Source organism: Piliocolobus tephrosceles, chromosome 21 (assembly GCF_002776525.5).
Source record: "Piliocolobus tephrosceles isolate RC106 chromosome 21, ASM277652v3, whole genome shotgun sequence".
Lineage (NCBI taxonomy): Eukaryota > Metazoa > Chordata > Mammalia > Primates > Cercopithecidae > Piliocolobus > Piliocolobus tephrosceles.
This window is the reverse complement of record NC_045454.1, coordinates 30,163,149-30,184,614: the sequence shown is the minus strand read 5'-3', so window position 1 is coordinate 30,184,614 and position 21,466 is coordinate 30,163,149. Positions and strand designations below refer to the sequence as shown.

Below are 21,466 nucleotides of genomic sequence, written 5' to 3'. Positions count from 1 at the left end.
ATCCAGCTTTCATCTGTTCAGTATGATGTTAAATGAAGATTTGTCATAGATGACTCATTATTTTGAGGTATATTTCTTCAATGTCTAGTTTGAGAATATTTTTATAAATACTGAATTTTCTTGAATGCTTTTTCTGCATGTTTTGATAATTACATAATTTTTGCTTTTAATCATCTTTATAAGGTGAATTTCACTTATTGACTGCATATCATAAAACATTCTTGCATTCATAAAGCCCACATGATTGTGGAAAATAGCTTTTTCATTTGCTTATGAGCTCAGCTTGCTAGTATTTCATGGAGGATGTTTCAATGTTCATCAAGAATATTTGTCTATAGTTTTTTTGTATGTCTTCACTAGATTTTGGTATTAGGATGATACTGGTTTCATATAATGAATTAGGAATAAATTCCACTTTGGTTTTTTTATATACATCCAGTAGAATTAGTACCAGTTCATCCGTTTTTCTTTGACAGAGTCTCACTCTGTCGCCCAGGCTGGAGTGTAGTGGTGCGATCTCGGCTCACTGCAACCTCCCCGAACCGGGTTCAAGCGATTCTCCTGTCTCAGCCTTCTGGGTAGCTGGGAATACAGGTGTCCACCACCACCACCCTCGACTAATTTTTGTATTTTTAGTAGAGACAGGGTTTCACCATATTGGCCAGGCTGGTCTTGAACTCCTGACTGTGTGATCCACCCACCTCAGCCTCCCAGAGTGTTGGGATTAACAGGAGTGAGCCATCGCGCCTGGCCTGGTTATCTTTTTTATGTGTGGTAAAATCTGGCTGTGAATTTATCCGATTCAGGGCTATTTATGGTTTTTTATTACTAATTCAATTTCATTATACATTTTTGTTCTGTTCCAGATTTTTGTTTCTTAGTGGTTCAATTTTGGGAGATTGTGTGTATCCAGGAGTTTATTTTCTGTAAACTTTTTAGCTTGCATGCATAGAGATGTCCATAGTAGTCTCTGAGTTTGTTTTATATTTATGTGGGATTAGCTGTGCTCACATGTTTAACATTTAAATACATGCAGAATAAAAGTTTGACAAAAGTCACATTCCCTTATGATAAATACGTGAATAAATTAGGTATAGGGCAAACGCACCTTAAGCCAATAAATGCCACATATAACAAAAATTGCAAGCTAACAACATACTAGACGGTGAAATGTTGTGAGCTTTTACTCTAAGAGCTAGAATAACACAAGGATGCCCACTTTCTTCAGTCTTACTAAACATAGTACTAAATGTCCATGGCAAAGAAATTAGAAAATAAAATCAAAGGCATCCATATTGGAAAAAAATTAAATTATTGCTGCTTGTAGATGACATCTTAAGTATAGAAAAGCCTAACACTTTACTGAGAACCACTAAACAAATTTATTAAACTGGCAGAATTTAAAATCAACATACAAAATGACTAGCATTTCTATATACTAATGATTAACTATCTGAAAATGAAATTAAAAACCAATCCCATCTATAATAACTGTAGTTACTAGACTTTGAATTAAATTTAACTAAAAAGTTGGAACATGTTACATTATAGAATAAAGAACCTTACAGAAAATAAATAATACACAAATGAAAAAATTACAAATATTTGCAAAAAACTATCAAAGTACCAGTGACACACTAAATAGAGATTCAGCAATATTTCTCCCACTTGCATTTGAAAGAAGAGAAATATGGCTTTGTTCTGTCTGGTTCACCAGTGGCCAGTTCCGGGTTGCCTCCCTTGTTCCCTAAACATCGCTGTTGTCCTTTTCTTTTTTCAAGAGGCCCAGATTTCATATTGTTCAAACACACATGCTCTACAAACAATTTGTGCAGTTAACGCAATCATCTCAGAGTCTTGAGGTGACATTCATCCTCCTCAGCTTACGAAGATGATGGGATTAAGAGATTAAAGATAGGCATAGGAAATCACAAGGGTATTGATTGGGGAAGTGATGTGTCCATGAAATCTTCACAATTTATGTTCAGAGATTGCAGTAGACAGGCATAATAAATTATAAAAGTATTAATTTGGGGAACTAATAAATGTCCATGAAATCTTCACAATTTATGTTCTTCTGTCACAGCTTCAGCCGGTCTCACCATTCAGGGTCCCTGACTTCCCGCAAGAAATAGCCAAAACAATCAAGAAAAAAAAAAAAAGACTGAAATTATCACCCTACCTGACTTAGAAATATACTACAAAGCTATAGTAACCAAAATGGTATGGTACTTGAATAAAAATAAAGACACACACAAATGAAGCAGAAGAGAGCAGAAATATATTCATGCATTTATAGCTAAGTGATTTTAGAAATAGGTGACAATTTCTTAGGGAAAGGACAGTTTGTTCAACAAATGGTGTTGAGAAAACTATATAGCCACATGAAGACCAATAAAACAAGATCTTTATCTCACATCATATATATAAATCAATTCAAAATGAATTAGATACTTAACTGTAAGGCTTGAAACCGGAATTACTACAAAAAATATAGGATGAAAGCCTTATAACATTGATCTGGATGGTGACTTTTTTGTTGTAATCTCAAAACCCCAGGAAAATAAAGGAAAAACACATTAGTCATATTGCTTCAAATTAAAAAGCTGCTGCACACAATTCTCATACAATTAACAGGATTAGACAACTAAAGAATCAGCAAAAATACAGGCAAATCATACGTTGCGACAAGTTTTTTTGTTGTACACTAAAATTACTATACCACAAAAAAACGTAAAAATAAGCAAAATATTTGAATATTTTTCAAGACATACATATTGCCAAGCTACAAATTAAAAATGCTCAATATGAATTATCAGAAAAGGAAAGCCAAAAAAAAAAAAAAATTACTATGAGATATCAACACACTCCTGTTAGAATGACTCTTATGAAAAAGAAAAAGTGTTTGTAAAGCTGTGCAGAAAAGAGAATGCTTGCACACTGTTGGGTTGAATGCAAATGAGGATAGCCATTATGAAAAACAAAATAGAGATATCTCAAAAAAATTTAAAATCAAACTATCAAATACAGCAAGTGCAATATTGGATACATATCCAAAACAAAATCGGAATGAAGAAACATTTACAACTCTGCGTTGTTTGCAACACTCTTCATAATGGCCAAAACATAAAATCAATGGTTCAACATATAATTAGTACATAAAGACAATGTGGTATATACACACAATGAAATACTATGCATCTTTAAAAAGGAAAAAATTGTTTTCAATTACATGATTAATCTGGAGGACATTAGTTGAGGTAAGGCATAGAGATTATTATTTTATAATTTCACTTACAGATGGATTCTAAAAAACTTAATCGTGAGGGGCGGAGCAAGATGGCCGAATAGGAACAGCTCCAGTCTCCAACTCCCAGCGCGCGTGACACAGAAGACTGGTGATTTCTGCATTTTCAACTGAGGTACTGGGGTCATCTCACTAGGCAGTGCCAGACAATCGGTTCTGGTCAGCTGCTGCAGCCCAACCAGCGAGAGCTGAAGCAGGCGAGGCATCGCCTCACCTGGGAAGCACAAGGGGGAAAGGAGTCCCTTTTCGTAGCCAGGGGAAGAACTGAGACACACAACACCTGGAAAATCGGGTGACTCCCACCCCAATACTGTACTTTGAGCAAACGGGCACACCAGGAGATTGTATCCCACACCTGGCCGGGAGGGTCCCACGGCCACGGAGCCTCCCTCATTGCTAGCACAGCAGTCTGCGATCTAACCGCAAGGCAGCAGCAAGGCCGGGGGAGGGGCGCCCGCCATTGCTGAGGCTTAAGTAGGTAAACAAAGCCGCTGGGAAGCTAGAACTTGGTGGAGCTCACAGCAGCTCAAGGAAACCTGCCTGTCTCTGTAGACTCCACCTCTGGGGACAGGGCACAGCTAAATAACAACAACAAAAAAAAAGCAGCAGAAACCACTGCAGACGCAAACGACTCTGTCTGACAGCTTTGAAGAGAGCAGTGGATCTCCCAACACGGAGGTTGAGATCTGGGAAGGGACAGACTGTCTGCTCAAGTGGGTCCCTGACCCCTGAGTAGCCTAACTGGGAGACATCCCCCACTAGGGGCAGTCTGACACCCCACACCTCACAGGGTGGAGTACACCCTGAGAGGAAGCTTCCAAAGTAAGAATCAGACAGGTACACTCGCTGTTCAGCAATATTCTATCTTCTGCAACCTCTGCTGCTGATACCCAGGCAAACAGGGTCTGGAGTAGACCTCAAGCAATCTCCAACAGACCTACAGCTGAGGGTCCTGACTGTCAGAAGGAAAACTATCAAACAGGAAGGACACCTATACCAAAACCCCATCAGTACGCCACCATCATCAAAGACCAGAGGCAGATAAAACCACAAAGATGGGGAAAAAGCAGGACAGAAAAGCTGGAAATTCAAAAAATAAGAGCGCATCTCCCCCTGCAAAGGAGGGCAGCTCATCGCCAGCAATGGATTGAAGCTGGTCAGAGAATGACTTTGACGAGATGAGAGAAGAAGGCTTCAGTCCATCAAACTTCTCAGAGCTAAAGGAGGAATTACGTACCCAGCACAAAGAAACTAAAAATCATGAAAAAAGAGTGAAAGAATTGACAGCTAGTATAATTAATGCAGAGAAGGTCATAAACGAAATGACAGAGATGAAAACCATGACACGAGAAATACGTGACAAATGCACAAGCTTCAGTAACAGACTCGATCAACTGGAAGAAAGAGTATCAGCGATTGAGGATCAAATGAATGAAATAAAGCGAGAAGAGAAACCAAACGAAAAAAGAAGAAAAAGAAATGAACAAAGCCTGCAAGAAGTATGGGATTATGTAAAAAGACCAAATCTACGTCTGATTGGGGTGCTTGAGAGTGAGGGGGAAAATGGAACCAAGTTGGAAAACACTCTTCAGGATATCATCCAGGAGAACTTCCCCAACCTAGTAGAGCAGGCCAACATTCAAATTCAGGAAATACAGAGAACACCACAAAGATACTCCTTGAGAAGAGCAACTCCAAGACACATAACTGCCAGATTATCCAAAGTTGAAATGAAGGAAAAAATCTTAAGGGCAGCCAGAGAGAAAGGTCGGGTTACCCACAAAGGGAAGCCCATCAGACTAACAGCAGATCTCTCGGCAGAAACTCTACAAACCAGAAGAGAGTGGGGGCCAATATTCAACATTCTTAAAGAAAACAATTTTAAACCCAGAATTTCATATACACGCAAACTAAGTTTCATAAGTGAAGGAGAAATAAAATCCTTTACAGATAAGCAAATGCTTAGAGATTTTGTCACCACCAGGCCTGCCTTACAAGAGACCTTGAAGGAAGCCCTAAACATGGAAAGGAACAACCGGTACCAGCCATTGCAAAAACATGCCAAAATGTAAAGACCATCGAGGCTAGGAAGAAACTGCATCAAATAACGAGCAAAATAACCAGTTAATATCATAATGGCAGGATCAAGTTCACACATAACAATATTAACCTTAAATGTAAATGGACTAAATGGCCCAACTAAAAGACACAGACTGGCAAACTGGATAAAGAGTCAAGACCCATCAGTCTGCTGTATTCAGGAGACCCATCTCACATGCAGAGACATACATAGGCTCAGAATAAAGGGATGGAGGAAGATCTACCAAGCAAATGGAGAACAAAAAAAAGCAGGGTTGCAATCCTAGTCTCTGATAAAACAGACTTTAAACCATCAAAGATCAAAAGGGACAAAGAAGGCCATTACATAATGGTAAAGGGATCAATTCAACAGGAAGAGCTAACTATCCTAAATATATATGCACCCAATACAGGAGCACCCAGATTCATAAAGCAAGTCCTTAGAGACTTACAAAGAGACTTAGGCTCCCATACAATAATAATGGGAGACTTCAACACTCCACTGTCAACATTAGACAGATCAATGAGACAGAAAGTTAACAAGGATATCCAGGAATTGAACTCATCTCTGCACCAAGCGGACCTAGTAGACATCTACAGAACTCTCCACCCCAAATCAACAGAATATACATTCTTCTCAGCACCACATCACACTTATTCCAAAATTGACCACATAATTGGAAGTAAAGCACTCCTCAGCAAATGTAAAACAACAGAAATTATAACAAACTGTCTCTCAGACCACAGTGCAATCAAACTAGAACTCAGGACTAAGAAACTCAATCAAAACCGCTCAACTACATGGAAACTGAACAACCTGTTCCTGAATGACTACTGGGTACATAACGAAATGAAAGCAGAAATAAAGATGTTCTTTGAAACCAATGAGAACAAAGATACAACATACCAGAATCTCTGGGACACATTTAAAGCAGTGTGTAGAGGGAAATTTATAGCACTAAATGCCCACAAGAGAAAGCAGGAAAGATCTAAAATTGACACTCTAACAGCATAATTAAAAGAACTAGAGAGGCAAGAGCAAACACATTCAAAAGCTAGCAGAAGGCAAGAAATAACTAAGATCAGAGCAGAACTGAAGGAGATAGAGACACAAAAAACCCTCCAAAAAATTAATGAATCCAGGAGTTGGTTTTTTGAAAAGATCAACAAAATTGACAGACCGCTAGCAAGACTAATAAAGAAGAAAAGAGAGAGGAATCAAATAGACACAATAAAAAATGATAAAGGGGATATCACCACCGACCCCACAGAAATACAAACTACCATCAGAGAATACTATAAACACCTCTACACAAATAAACTAGAAAATCTAGAAGAAATGGATAATTTCCTGGACACTTACACTCTTCCAAGACTAAACCAGGAAGAAGCTGAATTCCTGAATAGACCAATAGCAGGCTCTGAAATTGAGGCAATAATTAATAGCCTATCAACCAAAAAAAGTCCAGGACCAGATGGATTCACAGCTGAATTCTACCAGAGGTACAAGGAGGAGCTGGTACCATTCCTTATGAAACTATTCCAATCAATAGAAAAAGAAGGAATCCTCCCTAACTCATTTTATGAGGCCAACATCATCCTGATACCAAAGCCTGGCAGAGAGACAACAAAAAAAGAGAATTTTAGAACAATATCCCTGATGAAAACTGATGCAAAAATCCTCAATAAAATACTGACAAACCGGATTTAGCAGCACATCAAAAAGATTATCCATCATGATCAAGTGGGCTTCATCCCTGGGATGCAAGGCTGGTTCAATATTCACAAATCAATAAACATAATCCAGCATATAAACAGAACCAAAGACAAGAACCACATAATTATCTCAACAGATGCAGAAAAGGCTTTTGACAAAATTCAACAGCCCTTCATGCGAAAAACGCTCAATAAATTCGGTATTGATGGAACGTACCTCAAAATAATAAGAGCTATTTATGACAAACCCACAGCTAATATCATACTGAATGGGCAAAAACTGGAAAAATTCCCTTTGAAAACTGGCACAAGACAGGGATGCCATCTCTCACCACTCCTATTCAGCATAGTGTTGGAAGTTCTGGCTAGGGCAATCAGGCAAGAGAAAGAAATCAAGGGTATTCAGTTAGGAAAAGAAGAAGTCAAATTGTCCCTGTTTGCAGATGACATGATTGTATATCTAGAAAACCCCATTGTCTCAGCCCCAAATCTCCTTAAGCTGATAAGCAACTTCAGCAAAGTCTCAGGATACAAAATTAATGTGCAAAAATCACAAGCATTCTTATACACCAGTAACAGACAAACAGAGAGCCAAATCATGGCTCAACTTCCATTCACAATTGCTTCAAAGAGAAGAAAATACCTAGGAATCCAACTTACAAGGGATATAAAGGACCTCTTCAAGGAGAATTACAAACCACTGCTCAGTGAAATAAAAGAGGACACAAACAAATGGAAGAACATACCATGCTCATGGATAGGAAGAATCAATATCGTGAAAATGGCCATACTGCCCAAGGTCATTTATAGATTCAATGCCATCCCCATCAAGCTACCAATGAGTTTCTTCACAGAATTGGGAAAAACTGCTTTAAAGTTCATATGGAACCAAAAAAGAGCCCGCATTGCCAGGACAATCCTAAGTCAAAAGGACAAAGCTGGAGGCGTCACGCTACATGACTTCAAACTATACTACAAGGCTACAGTAACCAAAACAGCATGGTACTGGTACCAAAACAGAGATATAGACCAATGGAACAGAACAGAGCCCTCAGAAATAATACCACACATCTACAGCCATCTGATCTTTGACAAACCTGAGAGAAACAAGAAATGGGGAAAGGATTCCCTATTTAATAAATGGTGCTGGGAAAATTGGCTAGCCATAAGTAGAGAGCTGAAACTGGATCCTTTCCTTACTCCTTATACGAAGATTAATTCAAGATGGATTAGAGACTTAAATGTTAGACCTAATACCACAAAAACCCTAGAAGAAAACCTAGGTAGTACCCTTCAGGACATAGGCATGAGCAAGGACTTCATGTCTAAAACACCAAAAGCAATGGCAACAAAAGCCAAAATTGACAAATGGGATCTCATTAAACTAAAGAGCTTTTGCACAGCAAAAGAAACCACCATCAGATTGAACAGGCAACCTACAGAATGGGAGAAAATTTTTGCAATCTACTCATCTGACAAAGGGCTGATATCCAGAACCTACAAAGAACTCAAACAAATTTACAAGAAAAAAACAAACAACCCCATAAAGAAGTGGGCAAAGGATATGAACAGACATTTCTCAAAAGAAGACATTCATACAGCCAACAGACACATGAAAAAATGCTCATCATCACTCGCCATCAGAGAAATGCAAATCAAAACCACAATGAGATACCATCTCACACCAGTTAGAATGGCAATCATTAAAAAGTCAGGTAACAACAGGTGGTGGAGAGGATTTGGAGAAATAGGAACACTTTTACACTGTTGGTAAGACTGTAAACTAGTTCAACCATTATGGAAAACAGTATGGCAATTCCTCAAGGATCTAGAACTAGATGTACCATATGACCCAGCCATCCCACTACTGGGGTATATACCCAAAGTATTATAAATCATGCTGCTATAAAGACACATGCACACATATGTTTATTGCAGCCCTATTCACAATAGCAAAGACTTGGAATCAACCCAAATGTCCATCTGTGAAAGACTGGATTAAGAAAATGTGGCACAGGCCGGGCGCGGTGGCTCAAGCCTGTAATCCCAGCACTTTGGGAGGCCGAGACGGGCGGATCACGAGGTCAGGAGATCGAGACCATCCTGGCTAACAAGGTGAAACCCCGTCTCTACTAAAAATACAAAAAAAAACTAGCCGGGCGAGGTGGCGGGCGCCTGTCGTCCCAGCTACTCGGGAGGCTGAGGCAGGAGAATGGCGTAAACCCGGGAGACGGAGCTTGCAGTGAGCTGAGATCCGGCCACTGCACTCCAGTCCGGGCAACAGAAAGAGACCCCACCTCCCATCTGTGAAAGACTGGATTAAGAAAATGTGGCACATATACACCACGGAATACTAGGCAGCCATAAAAAAGGATGAGTTTGCATCCTTTGTAGGGACATGGATGCAGCTGGAAACCATCATTCTTAGCAAACTATCACAAGAAGAGAAAACCAAACACCGCATGTTCTCACTCATAGGTGGGAACTGAACAATGAGATCACTTGGACTCGGGAAGGGGAACATCACACACTGGGGCCTATCATGGGGAGGGGGCAGGGGGGAGGGATTGCATTGGGAGTTATACCTGATATAAATGACGAATTGATGGGTGCTGACGAGTTGATGGGTGCAGCACACCAACATGGCACAAGTATACATATGTAACAAAACTGTACATTATGCACATGTACCCTAGAACTTAAAGTATAATAATAATTAAAAAAAAAAAAAAAAAAAGAGAAAGATTACGGGGGAAAAAAAAAAAAAACAAAAAAACTTAATCTCATTGAAGCAGAGAGTAACATAGTGACCACCAGATGCCAAGGTATGCAGAAAGGGAATCTATTGAATAATACATAATTATAGCTGGGCAGGAGAAATAAGTTCAAATAATATGTTCTACAGCATAGTGACTATAGTTAATAATAATGTATTTGCATTTTCAAAAAAATTAAGACAGTATCATGTGCTCTCACCACAAAAAAACTATGTGAAGCATTAAATAAAATTAAGCATTTGACAATGTGTATATACTTCAAAATGTAATGTTTTACAAAATAAATACACATTTATTTGTTACAGATGGTAATGGTATGAAAGACACTAAAAAGGCAGATGTTTGGGCTGTGCATGGTGGCTCATGCCTGTAATCCCAGCACTTTTGGGAGGCTGAGGCAGGCAAATCATGAGGTCAAGAGATCAAGACCATCCTGGCCAACACGGTGAAACCCCATCTCTACTAAAAAGACAAAACTTAGCTAGGTGTGGTGGTGCATGCCTGTAGTCACAGCTACTTGGGAGGCTGAGGCAGGAGAATCGCTTGAACTAGGGAGGTGGAGGTTGCAGCAAGTCAAGATCGTGCCACTGCACTCCAGACTGATGACAGAGCGAGACTCCTCAAAAAAACAAAACAAAACACATTGGTAAGCAAACTCTCCAGTTAAAATTAATTTTTCTTTTTTTTTGCGACAGTCTCACCTTGTTGCCTAGGCTGGAGTGCAATTGCACAATCTCGGCTCACTGCTACCTCCGCCTCCTGGGTTTAAGCGATTGTCCTGCACCAGCCTCCTGAGTAGCTGGGATTACAGGCACATGCCACCCTGCCTGGCTATTTTGTATCTTTAGTAGAGACAGGGTTTCACCATACTGGCCAGGCTGGTCTCAAACTCCTGACCTCATGATCTGCCCACCTCAGCCTCCCAAAGTGCTGGGATTACAGGTGTGAGCCACCGCACCTGGCCAAAAGAAACAATTTTTCAAGTGTATTAAAAATACCAACATTCTTATCAAAACCTACAAAGTAGCATGTGAAATGACATGGCATTAAAAAAAGTGAGAAAATTGCAGCTATAAAAGAGAAAAAAAAAAAAGAAAGAAGGGCTGTGATTCCATACATAGTTGAAAAACACATAATAAGACAAACAAAATTGAAGATAACTGGAAAATAAAAGAAGCAGAATTTTGCTTTACATTCAGCAAGATTCGTTTGCTCCTTTAAAAAAGATTCTCTCCACATAAAGAATCAATGTTTTTTCTTTATCATTTATATTTTACGTCTCTGACTTAAAGTTACAAACTAACTCTAGCAGGAATATTTATAGATTATAAAACATCTGTTACTCAGCAAGCACTATTATGTTTTTTGCTACATTTATATATTAAAACATCCTCATGACTTATGAAGCCTCTTTAGTACTTACCTGAATGTTATGGGAAGTCAGGGACCCCGAACAGAGGGACCAGCTGGAGCCACAGCAGAGGAACATAAATTGTTCAGATTTCATCTTAATATGGACATATTACTTATGTATACTTTTGTAATTTCTTATGCCTGTCTTTAATCTCGTAATCCTGCTATCTTCGTAAGCTGAGGATGCACATCACCTCAGGGCCACTGTGATAATTGTGTTAACTGTACAAACTGATTGTAAAACGTGCGTTTGAACAATATGAAATCAGTGTACCTTGAAAAAGAACAGAATAATAGCAATTTTTATGGAACAAGGGAAGATGACCACAAGGTCTGACTGCCTGCAGGGTTGGGTAAAAAGAGTCATATATTTTTTTTTTTTCTTGCAGAGGGCCTATAAATGGATGTGCAAGTAAGAAACATATCATTAAATTATTTTCCTAACAAGGAATATTAATACCCTGGGAAAAGAATGCGTTCCGGGGGGAAGTCTATAAACGGCCACTCTGGGAATGTCTGTCTTGTGCAGTTCAGATAAGGACTGAGATAAGCCCTGGTCTCCTGCAGAACCCTCAGGCTTACTAGGGTTGGGAAAACTCAACCCTGGTAAATTTGTGGTCAGACCGGTTCTCTGCTCTCAAACCCTGTTTTCTGTTAAGATGTTTATCAAGACAACACGTCCACTGCTAAATATAGACCCTTATCAGTGGTTCTGCTTTTGCCCTTTGCCCTGTGATCTTTGTTGGACCCTTATCAGTGGTTCTGCTTTTGCCCATTGCCCTGTTCCCTCAGAAACACGTGATCTTTGTTAGACCCTTATCAGTGGTTTTTTGCTCTTTGAAGCATGTCATCTTTTTACCTACTCTCTGTTCTTACATGCCCTCCCCTTTTGAAACCCTTAATAAAGACTTGCTGCTCAGACAGGCATCACGGTCCTACTGATACGTGATGTCACCCCTGGCGGCCCAGCTGTAAAATTCCTCTGTCTCTTTCTCAGCCAGCTGACACTTATGGAAAACAGAAAGAACCTACATTGAAATACTGGGGGCGGGTTCCCCCAATACCTGAACTGGCTCAATCAACAAATAAATTTACTTCTGTTAATTATAAAAAGTGAAATGAATAATAACTAAAGTAGGCTTATATAAGGTCCTTCAATTAAAAGAACAAAACAGAAAGTTTTAATTCAATGAAACAATACACTAATCGTGTAATTACATCTAAAATTATTTTGTGTGCCCTACTAAATTTTATAAAAATGGGGTATATCTTTGACCACTTCACATAATGAAAACCTCATAAACTATAAAAGAAAAAAAATTACAAGAAACAACAAAAAAATGTGGGCTTAGCATGAGTACCAATCAACCAAAAGCAAAATTTGCATAAGCAGATTTTGAATCCATAAGCCATACTACTTTACAGTAATTCAGTAGAAAGAGTATAGATTTGCTTTCAGCAATTTTGAGGTTTATAGTTTTCTAGTAAATTAACTTACTAAAATGTTTTGTTCCAATATTGCTCTTATCTTCTGAAAATAGGTACAAATTTATATTCACACAAACATGCCTAATTACTCCATAATTTTCTTACACCTAGGGTTTAACTTAAGAGAAATGTATGTATATACTTAACTTTACGTAAATCAAAAGAGTCTGTATGTGTTTGCAGAGAAGCCACATGTTCAAAAATATATAACATTTTAATGTTTATTTAGGACTCAGAATGTATGGACTTTATTTACACTTCTATATAATTTTTAGTATAACCATAAAAATAGCTCTGTAGTCAATAACAATCGTACATTAAAAAAAGACTAAAACTGTAGAGTTGGTTTATAATACAAAGGATAAATGCTGGAGATGATGGATACTTAATTTTTCCTGATGTAATTATTACATATTATACGTCTGTATCAAAATATGCTATATATGGCATACAATGTATCCACAAAAATTAAAAAGTACAAATTTAAATAAGAAATAAATATTTAACCTATGGGAACAATATTCTTTAACCTCCCTGCAGTTTAAAGTCACCGGCAAAGGGGATTACTAGAAATGTTAGTCCATTATGTTACCAAAGAGTATGTACCATCTTTTGCCTACACCCTGGAGTAAGGTGAAATAGGTTAAAATTAGTGGCATAACTTTATTAAATGCACAATTTTATAAACATGTTAAATAAAATTTTAATAAAATATTGTTCACACATAATTTAAAATTTTAAGAATGTACATTTTATTACATAAAAGTACAATTAGAAATTTACTAATTTTAACTAAAATTTAAAATGTTTTCTCACTAAATGCAGATTGCTCTGAACACCTACTTCATGTGTCACTTATATTAATAAAGAGCCACTCCAGGCCGGGCGCGGTGGCTCAAGCCTGTAATCCCAGCACTTTGGGAGGCCGAGACGGGCGGATCACAAGGTCAGGAGATCGAGACCATCCTGGCTAAAACGGTGAAACCCTGTCTCTACTAAAAATACAAAAAACTAGCCGGGCGAGGTGGCGGGCGCCTGTAGTCCCAGCTACTCCAGAGGCTGAGGCAGGAGAATGGCGTAAACCCGAGAGGCGGAGCTTGCAGTGAGCTGAGAGCCGGCCACTGTACTCCAGCCCGGGTGACAGAGCAATACACCCCTAAAAACATAAAACAAAAAAAAAAAAGAGCCACTCCACTCAGATTTTTATCATGTGTCTTACATTTTAATGTCCTTACCCTTCCATAAAGATAACGCCCACCTAATTAAAAAAATTATCATATCTCTGATGCAGCAACAATTAGTCATAAGTTTTTATATGTGAATACAATAGAAACGAAGAAAGAGCAAGAAGTAATTTGAGAGTTGAATTAAACATTATTCATGTTGCAATCTGTATTTTTTAAGGAAAAAAGTATACTTTCAATGTAATTATAACTTTTCAAGAAATTTTCTACATCTTTTAAAGTTATACACAAATAATTTATCTACCAACTCTAGTTCTGGATTATTTTTTATACTCAGCACTGATTTACTGTAATGTCTGAAGTGCCTTAGATATTTCTACTGTGAGTTATCTGATATTTACATAGACTTAATTTTAGAATAGTTTTATATTTACATCTGCAAAAAAAATACATATATATATATAGAGAGAGAGACAGACAGACAGACAGAGTTTCACTCTTATCATCCAGGCTAGAGTGCAATGGCACAATCTTGGCTCACTGCAACCTCTGCCCCCCTGGTTCAAGCAATTCTCCTGCCTCAGCCTCCTGAGTAGCTGGGATTACAGGCACCCACCACCATGCCTGGCTAATTTTTGTATTTTTAGTAGAGACAGGGTTTTGCCATGTTGGCCAGGCTGTTCTCGAACACCTGACCTCAGGTGATCCACCCACTTTGGCCTCCCAAAGTGCTGGGATTACAGGCGTGAGCCACAGTGCCCAGCCTGCAAAAACATATTTTAGTATTAACTCTCTGTTTTCTAAGCTACAGATTTTGAAAAAATATGCTTTACTAAATGTACTATATTTGCAGACTTTTCTCCCATATAGATTCCCTGATGTTGAAGTTTGAGCAACTGCTTCAGTTTTTCTCTAGTACAAAATGTGTATGGTACGATTTGTGATACCAGTACACGTACTACAACCCTCTTTAAGTTTGTAACTTTTGTCTTCAAAATGAATACTCTTCTTCAATTTAACGGCTTATATTTTCTTAAAATCTTTAGACAGTAATTGCATTTATAATGCTTTTATTAAGTACCAACATTCTGATATTATGATGTCAACAGATATTAATGGCTACTTTACATTCTTTATATTTGTACAATGTTTCTTAAGTATAAATGCTTTCCTGTGCAATAAGGTTTGAGCCTTAATTAACAGTATTGCCAAATTCTTCACACTTGTAGTTTTCTCCAGTATGAATTATCTTACATACAATGAAGTGTGAAAACCATTTAAAGTCTTTGACACATTCTTTACATTTCTAGAATTTTTCACCAGTATGATTTCCTTTATATTTAGAAAAGTTTGAGGCGTTGTCAAAAGCATTGTCACACCTTCCAGTTTTGTAGTTTCTCTCCAGTATGAATTTTTTTATGTTTAGTAAGGTTTGCAGATTGGTTAAAAGCTTTGTCACATCTCTCACATTTATAGGGTTTCTCTCCAGTATGAATTATCTTATGTTCAGTAAGTTTTGAGGATCGGCTAAAAGCTTTGCCACATTCTTCACATTTGTAGGGTTTCTCCCCAGTATGAATTCTCTTATGTGTAGTAAGGGATGAGGAGTGTTTAAAAGCTTTGCCACATTCTTCACACTTGTAGGGTATCTCTCCAGAATGAATTTTCTTATGTTCAGTAAGTTTTGAGGATTGGATAAAAGCTTTGCCACATTCTTCACATTTGTAGGGTTTCTTTCCAGTATGAAGTTTCTTATGTTCAGTAAGTTTTGAGGATCGGTTAAAAGCTTTGCCACATTCTTCACATTTGTAGGGCTTCTCTCCAGTGTGAATTCTCTTATGTGTAGTAAGGGCTGAGGAGTGTTTAAAAGCTTTGCCACATTCTTTACATTTGTAAGGTTTCTCTTCAGTATGAATTTTCCTATGTTCTGTAAGATTTGAGGATCGGTTAAAAGCTTTGCCACATTCTTCACATTTGTAGGGTTGCTCTCCAGTATGAATGTTTTTATGTTCAGTAAGTTTTGAGGATCGGTTAAAAGCTTTTCCACATTCTTCACATTTGTAGGGTTTCTCTCCAGTATGAATTCTTTTATGTGTAGTAAGGGTTGAGGATTGGGTAAAAGCCTTGCCACATTCTTCACATATATAGGGTTGCTCTCCAGTATGAATTTTTTTATGTGTAGTAAGATTTGAGAACTGGTTAAAGGCTTTGCCACATTCTTCACATTTGTAGGGTTTCTCTCCTGTATGAATTATCTTATGTGTAGTAAGGTGTGAGGACTGGTTAAAGGCTTTGCCACATTCTTCACATTTATATGGTTTCTCTCGAGTATAATCTTTTTTATATTCAGTAAGGTTTGAGAATTGGTTAAAAGTTTTGTCACATTCCTGACATCTGTAGAGTTTCTCACAAGTATAAATTCTTTTATGTTTAGTAAACTTTGAAGATTGGTTAAAAGCTTTTTCACATTCTTCACATTTGCAGAAATTCACCTTGGTATAATTTCTTTTACGTTGAGTTAGGTGTGAAAGAATGCAAAATGATTTGCCACATTCTTTACATTTGAAAGGTTTATTTTCCACATGTTTTATCTTATGTTTATCTGAATGTGAAAATTTATTAAAGACTTTCACATATTTATCACATGGAAACATTTTGCTCTGCGTAGTTGATAAACATTGGTTAAGTCCATTATAACCTCCTTTGTACACCTTACATTCATCCACACTTTTACAGCCTTTTAACTGAAGATTATCATTTCCACATTTTTCATATCTTCTCAGTGCCACTTTTTCAAAAGAATCTTTTATGTTCTGCTCTGTCCAAAACTCTAGGGCAAAATGAGAACACATTACTGAAAGAAATAAAAACAACACATTACTTTACAGACTCAGATAAATATACTTTCCAAACCTAACTTATAAAATTACACAAACTACATAAGCAAGATGACACCACAGGCCATAATTAAGTGTATGCATTGCCCCAGGTAATAAGCACAATGCAAAGAGCCACATAGAAAAAAAAATATTCTGTCACATTTACCCAACACAGCTTTTTCTACTCCCTGATATAACCTAATGTTTTTAGAAGTAAATTGCAGCCAGGCCTGGTGACTCACAACTGTACTCCCAGCACTTTGGGAGGCTGAGGCGGGCAGATCGCGAGGTCAGGAGCTCAAGACCAGCCTGGCCAATATAGTGAAACACCGTCTCTACTAAAAATACAAAAAAAAAAAATTAGCTGGGCATGGTGGCGGGAGCCTGTAGTCCCAGCTAATTGGGAGGCTGAGGCAGGAGAATCGCTTGCACCTAGGAGGCTAACACTGCAGTGAGCCGAAATCGCACCATTACACTCCAGTCTGAGTGACAAAGCAAGACTCTATCTCATAAAAAAAAAAAAAAAAAGTAAATTGCAAACTTCAATTACTTACATATAGAGGAATACCTGAGAGTGAATAATTTATAAAGAAAAAAAGTTTATTTGGCTCACAGTTTGGCAGATTGTACAAAAAGTGTGTGCCAGCATCTGCTTCTGGCAAGGGTCTCAGGAAGCCTACAATCATAGTGGAATGCACAGATTAAATGAACACATCACACAGTAATCAGGTCCATCAGGATCCAAATCAACAATGATGATTACATTGCAATATGAGTTTTGGAGAACATAGACATCCAAGCCACATCACAGACCATATAGGCTTAACAGACCTGTACAAACCTTTTAAATCAAAATCAAGAGAATACACAATATTCTTTTTTTTTTTTTTTTTTGAGACAGAGGAGTCTCGCTCTGTCGCCCAGACTGGAGTGCAGTGGCGCGATCTCGGCTCACTGCAAGCTCCGCCTCCCGGGTTTACGCCATTCTCCTGCCTCAGCCTCCCGAGTAGCTGGGACTACAGGCGCCTGCCATCTCGCCCGGCTAGTTTTTTGTATTTTTTAGTAGAGACGGGTTTCACCGTGTTAGCCAGGATGGTCTCGATCTCCTGACCTCGTGATCCGCCTGTCTCGGCCTCCCAAAGTGCTGGGATTACAGGCTTGAGCCACCGCGCCCGGCCTAGAATACACAATATTCTTATTTGCACCTGGTGTATTCTGTTAGGACACAAATCAAGTCTTATTAAATTTAAGAATGCTGGCTAGGTGCAGTGGCTCATGCCTACAATCTCAACACTTTGGAAGACCCAGCTGGGCCAGAAATTTGACACCAGTCTGGGCAAAATAGCGAGACACTGTTTCTACAAATAATCAAAAAATTAGCCAGGCATGGTAGTAGCCATGACACGTCTGTAGTGCCAGCTACTTGGGAGACTGAGGTAAAAGGATAACTTGAGCCTGGGAGGTTATGGCTGCAGTGAGCCAAAATTATGCCATTGCACTCCAGCCTGAGTGACACAGTAAAATCTTCTCTCAAACAGCAACAATAAATAAATTTAGGAAGATCAAAATTATAAACATTTTCTGACCAAAAGTGAATGAAACAAAAAATTAAAAGCAAAAGTAAAATTGGCAAATTGAAAAATACATCAAAATAAAACACAGTCTTCAACATATTCTTGGCTCAAAGGCAAGAACACCTAATTTTTCAAAAATGTCAAAGCAACCAAAAGTGGTGAACAAAATTCAACATAATCTCTATAAAAATCCCATTAGCAGTGGCTCACACCTATAATCCTATCACTTTGGGAGGCTGAGGTGAGCAGATTACCTGAGGTCAGGAGTTTGTGACCAGCCTGCCAACATGGTAAAACCCCTTCTCTACTAAAAATACAAAAATCAGCTGGGTGTGGTGGCATGTGCCTCTGGTCCCAGCTACATAGGAGGCTGAGGTAGGAGAATCACTTGAACCCAGGAGGCAGAGGTTGCAGTGAGCCAAGATAGTGCTACTGCACTCCAGCCTGGGTGACAAAGTGAGACTCCATCTCAAAAAAAAAAAAAAAAAAAAAGTGTATGTACACACACACACACACACACACACAAATGGATTATTCAGCCTTAAATAAATCTTGTCACATTTTAAGATAAAACTTTGAGAATATTATGTCACCTGAAATAAGCCAGTAACAAAATGATGGATACTATATGATTCCACTTATATAAGATATCTTAATTAGTCACACTCATAGTGCAACGGTGTTTGTCAAGGGCTGGAGAGAGGATAAAATGGGCAGTTGTTACTTAATGGGTATTGAGTTTTAGTTTCATAAGATGAATACAAATATACTAACCATGCCTGAAATGTACAGTTTTTTTTTTGAGACAGGTTCTCACTGTCATCGAAGTTTGAGTAAAGTGGAACAATTATGGCTCACTGTAGCCTCAAACTCCCAGGCTAAAGTAATTCTGCACCATCAATCTACCAAAAAGTGGGGACCACAGCTGCACACCAACCACGTTGGCTATTTTTAAAAATTTTTTGTAGACAGAGAATCTCCATATGTTTCCCAGGCTAGTCCCATACTTTTGGGCTCAAGTAAATCTCCTGCCTCAGCCTCCCAAAATCCTAGGATCAAAGATGTGAGCCACCACCATGCCTGGCCCTGAAATGTACACTTCAATAGATTTTAGATGGTAAAATTTATTTTATGTGGTTTTACAATTAATTTTTTTAAAAGAAAAACTGGAAAAAATACAGAATTATAAATCTCTACATGAATTATCTTCAAATCACAAAAGTGTTTCTCTCACACAAAAGAAATATATCTTTATTATTAAACACATGGTGAAAATAAGACTATCTCACTGGGCATGGTAGCTCAGGACTTGTAATCCCAGTACTCTGGGAGGCAGGTGGATCACCTGAGGTCGGGAGTTGGAGACCAGCCTACCACATGGAGAAACCTCATCTCTACTAAAAATACAAAAATTAGCTGGGCATAGTGGCGCATGCCTGTAATCCCAGCTGCTCAGGAGGCTGAAGCAGGAGAATCACTTGAAACTGGGAGGCAGAGGTTGTGATGGCCGGAGATCACATCATTGCACTCCAGTCTGGGCAACAAGAGTGAAACTCCATCTCAAAAAAAAAAGGAAAAAGAAAAAAAAAAGACTATCTCCATGACTAATCACTTAGACAAGATAAAACGACCATTGAAAATCAGCTAAGAGGGGGGCGGAGCAAGATGGCCGAATAGGAACAGCTCCAGTCTCCAACTCCCAGCGCGAGTGACAAAGAAGACCAGTGATTTCTGCATTTTCAACTGAGGTACTAGGGTCATCTCACTAAAGAGTGCCGGACAATTGGTGCTGGTCAGCTGCTGCAGCCCGACCAGCGAGAGCTGAAGCAGGGCGAGGCATCGCCTCAACTGGGAAGGGAATCCCTTTTCCTAGCCAGGGGAACTGAGACACACAACACCTGGAAAATCGGGTAACTCCCACCCCAATACTGCGCTGTAAGCACACCGGCACACCAGGAGAATATATCCCACACCTGGCCGGGAGGGTCCCACGCCCACTGAGCCTCCCTCATTGCTAACACAGCAGTCTGCGATCTAACCGCAAGGCAACAGCGAGGCTGGGGGAGGGGCGCCCGCCATTGCTGAGGCTTAAGTAGGTAAACAAAGCCGCTGGGAAGCTAGAACTGGGTGGAGCTCACAGCAGCTCAAGGAAACCTGCCTGTCTCTGTAGACTCCACCTCTGGGGACAGGGCACAGCTAAATAACAACAACAACAAAAAAGCAGCAACAACCTGTGCAGATGCAAACGACTCAGTCTGACAGCTTTGAAGAGAGCAGTGGATCTCCCAACATGGAGGCTGAGACCTGAGAAGGGACAGACTGCCTGCTCAAGGGGGTCCCTGACCCCTGAGTAGCCTAACTGGGAGACATCCCCCACTAGGGGCAGTCTGACACCCCACACCTCACAGGGTGGAGTACACCCCTGAGAGGAAGCTTCCAAAGTAAGAATCAGACAGTAACACTTGCTGTTCAGCAATATTCTATCTTCTGGAACCTCTGCTGTTGATACCCAGGCAAACAGGGTCTGGAGTGGACCTCAAGCAATCTCCAACAGACCTACAGCTGAGGGTCCTGACTGTTAGAAGGAAAACTATCAAACAGGAAGGACACCTATACCAAAACCCCATCAGTACGCCACCATCATCAAAGACCAGCGGCAGATAAAACCACAAAGATGGGGAAAAAGCAGGGCAGAAAAGCTGGAAATTCAAAAAATAAGAGCGCATCTCCCCCTGCAAAGGAGCGCAGCTCATCACCAGCAACGGATCGAAGCTGCTCAGAGAATGACTATGATGAGATGAGACAAGAAGGCTTCAGTCTATCAAAATTCTCAGAGCTAAAGGAGGAATTACGTACCCAGTGCAAAGAAACTAAAAACCTTGAAAAAAGAGTGGAACAATTGACAGCTAGACTAATAAATGCAGAGAAGGTCATAAACGAAATGACAGAGATGAAAACCATGACACGAGAAATATGTGACAAATGCACAAGCTTCAGTAACCGACTCGATCAACTGGAAGAAAGAGTATCAGCGATTGAGGATCAAATG

The 21,466-nt window shown here is 39.1% G+C and overlaps 1 protein-coding gene across 1 annotated transcript in view; it reads right to left on the bottom strand.

The window, feature by feature from the left end:
• Positions 1–15,017: 15,017 nt before the first annotated feature.
• Positions 15,018–21,466, bottom strand: part of LOC111529530 (zinc finger protein 675-like) — a 41,094-nt gene continuing 34,645 nt past the window's right edge. The window contains 2 exon segments of the mRNA XM_023196432.2: positions 15,018–15,342; positions 15,344–16,818. Coding sequence (XP_023052200.2) covers positions 15,271–15,342; positions 15,344–16,818 — 1,547 coding nt within the window. The 3' untranslated portion in view covers positions 15,018–15,270.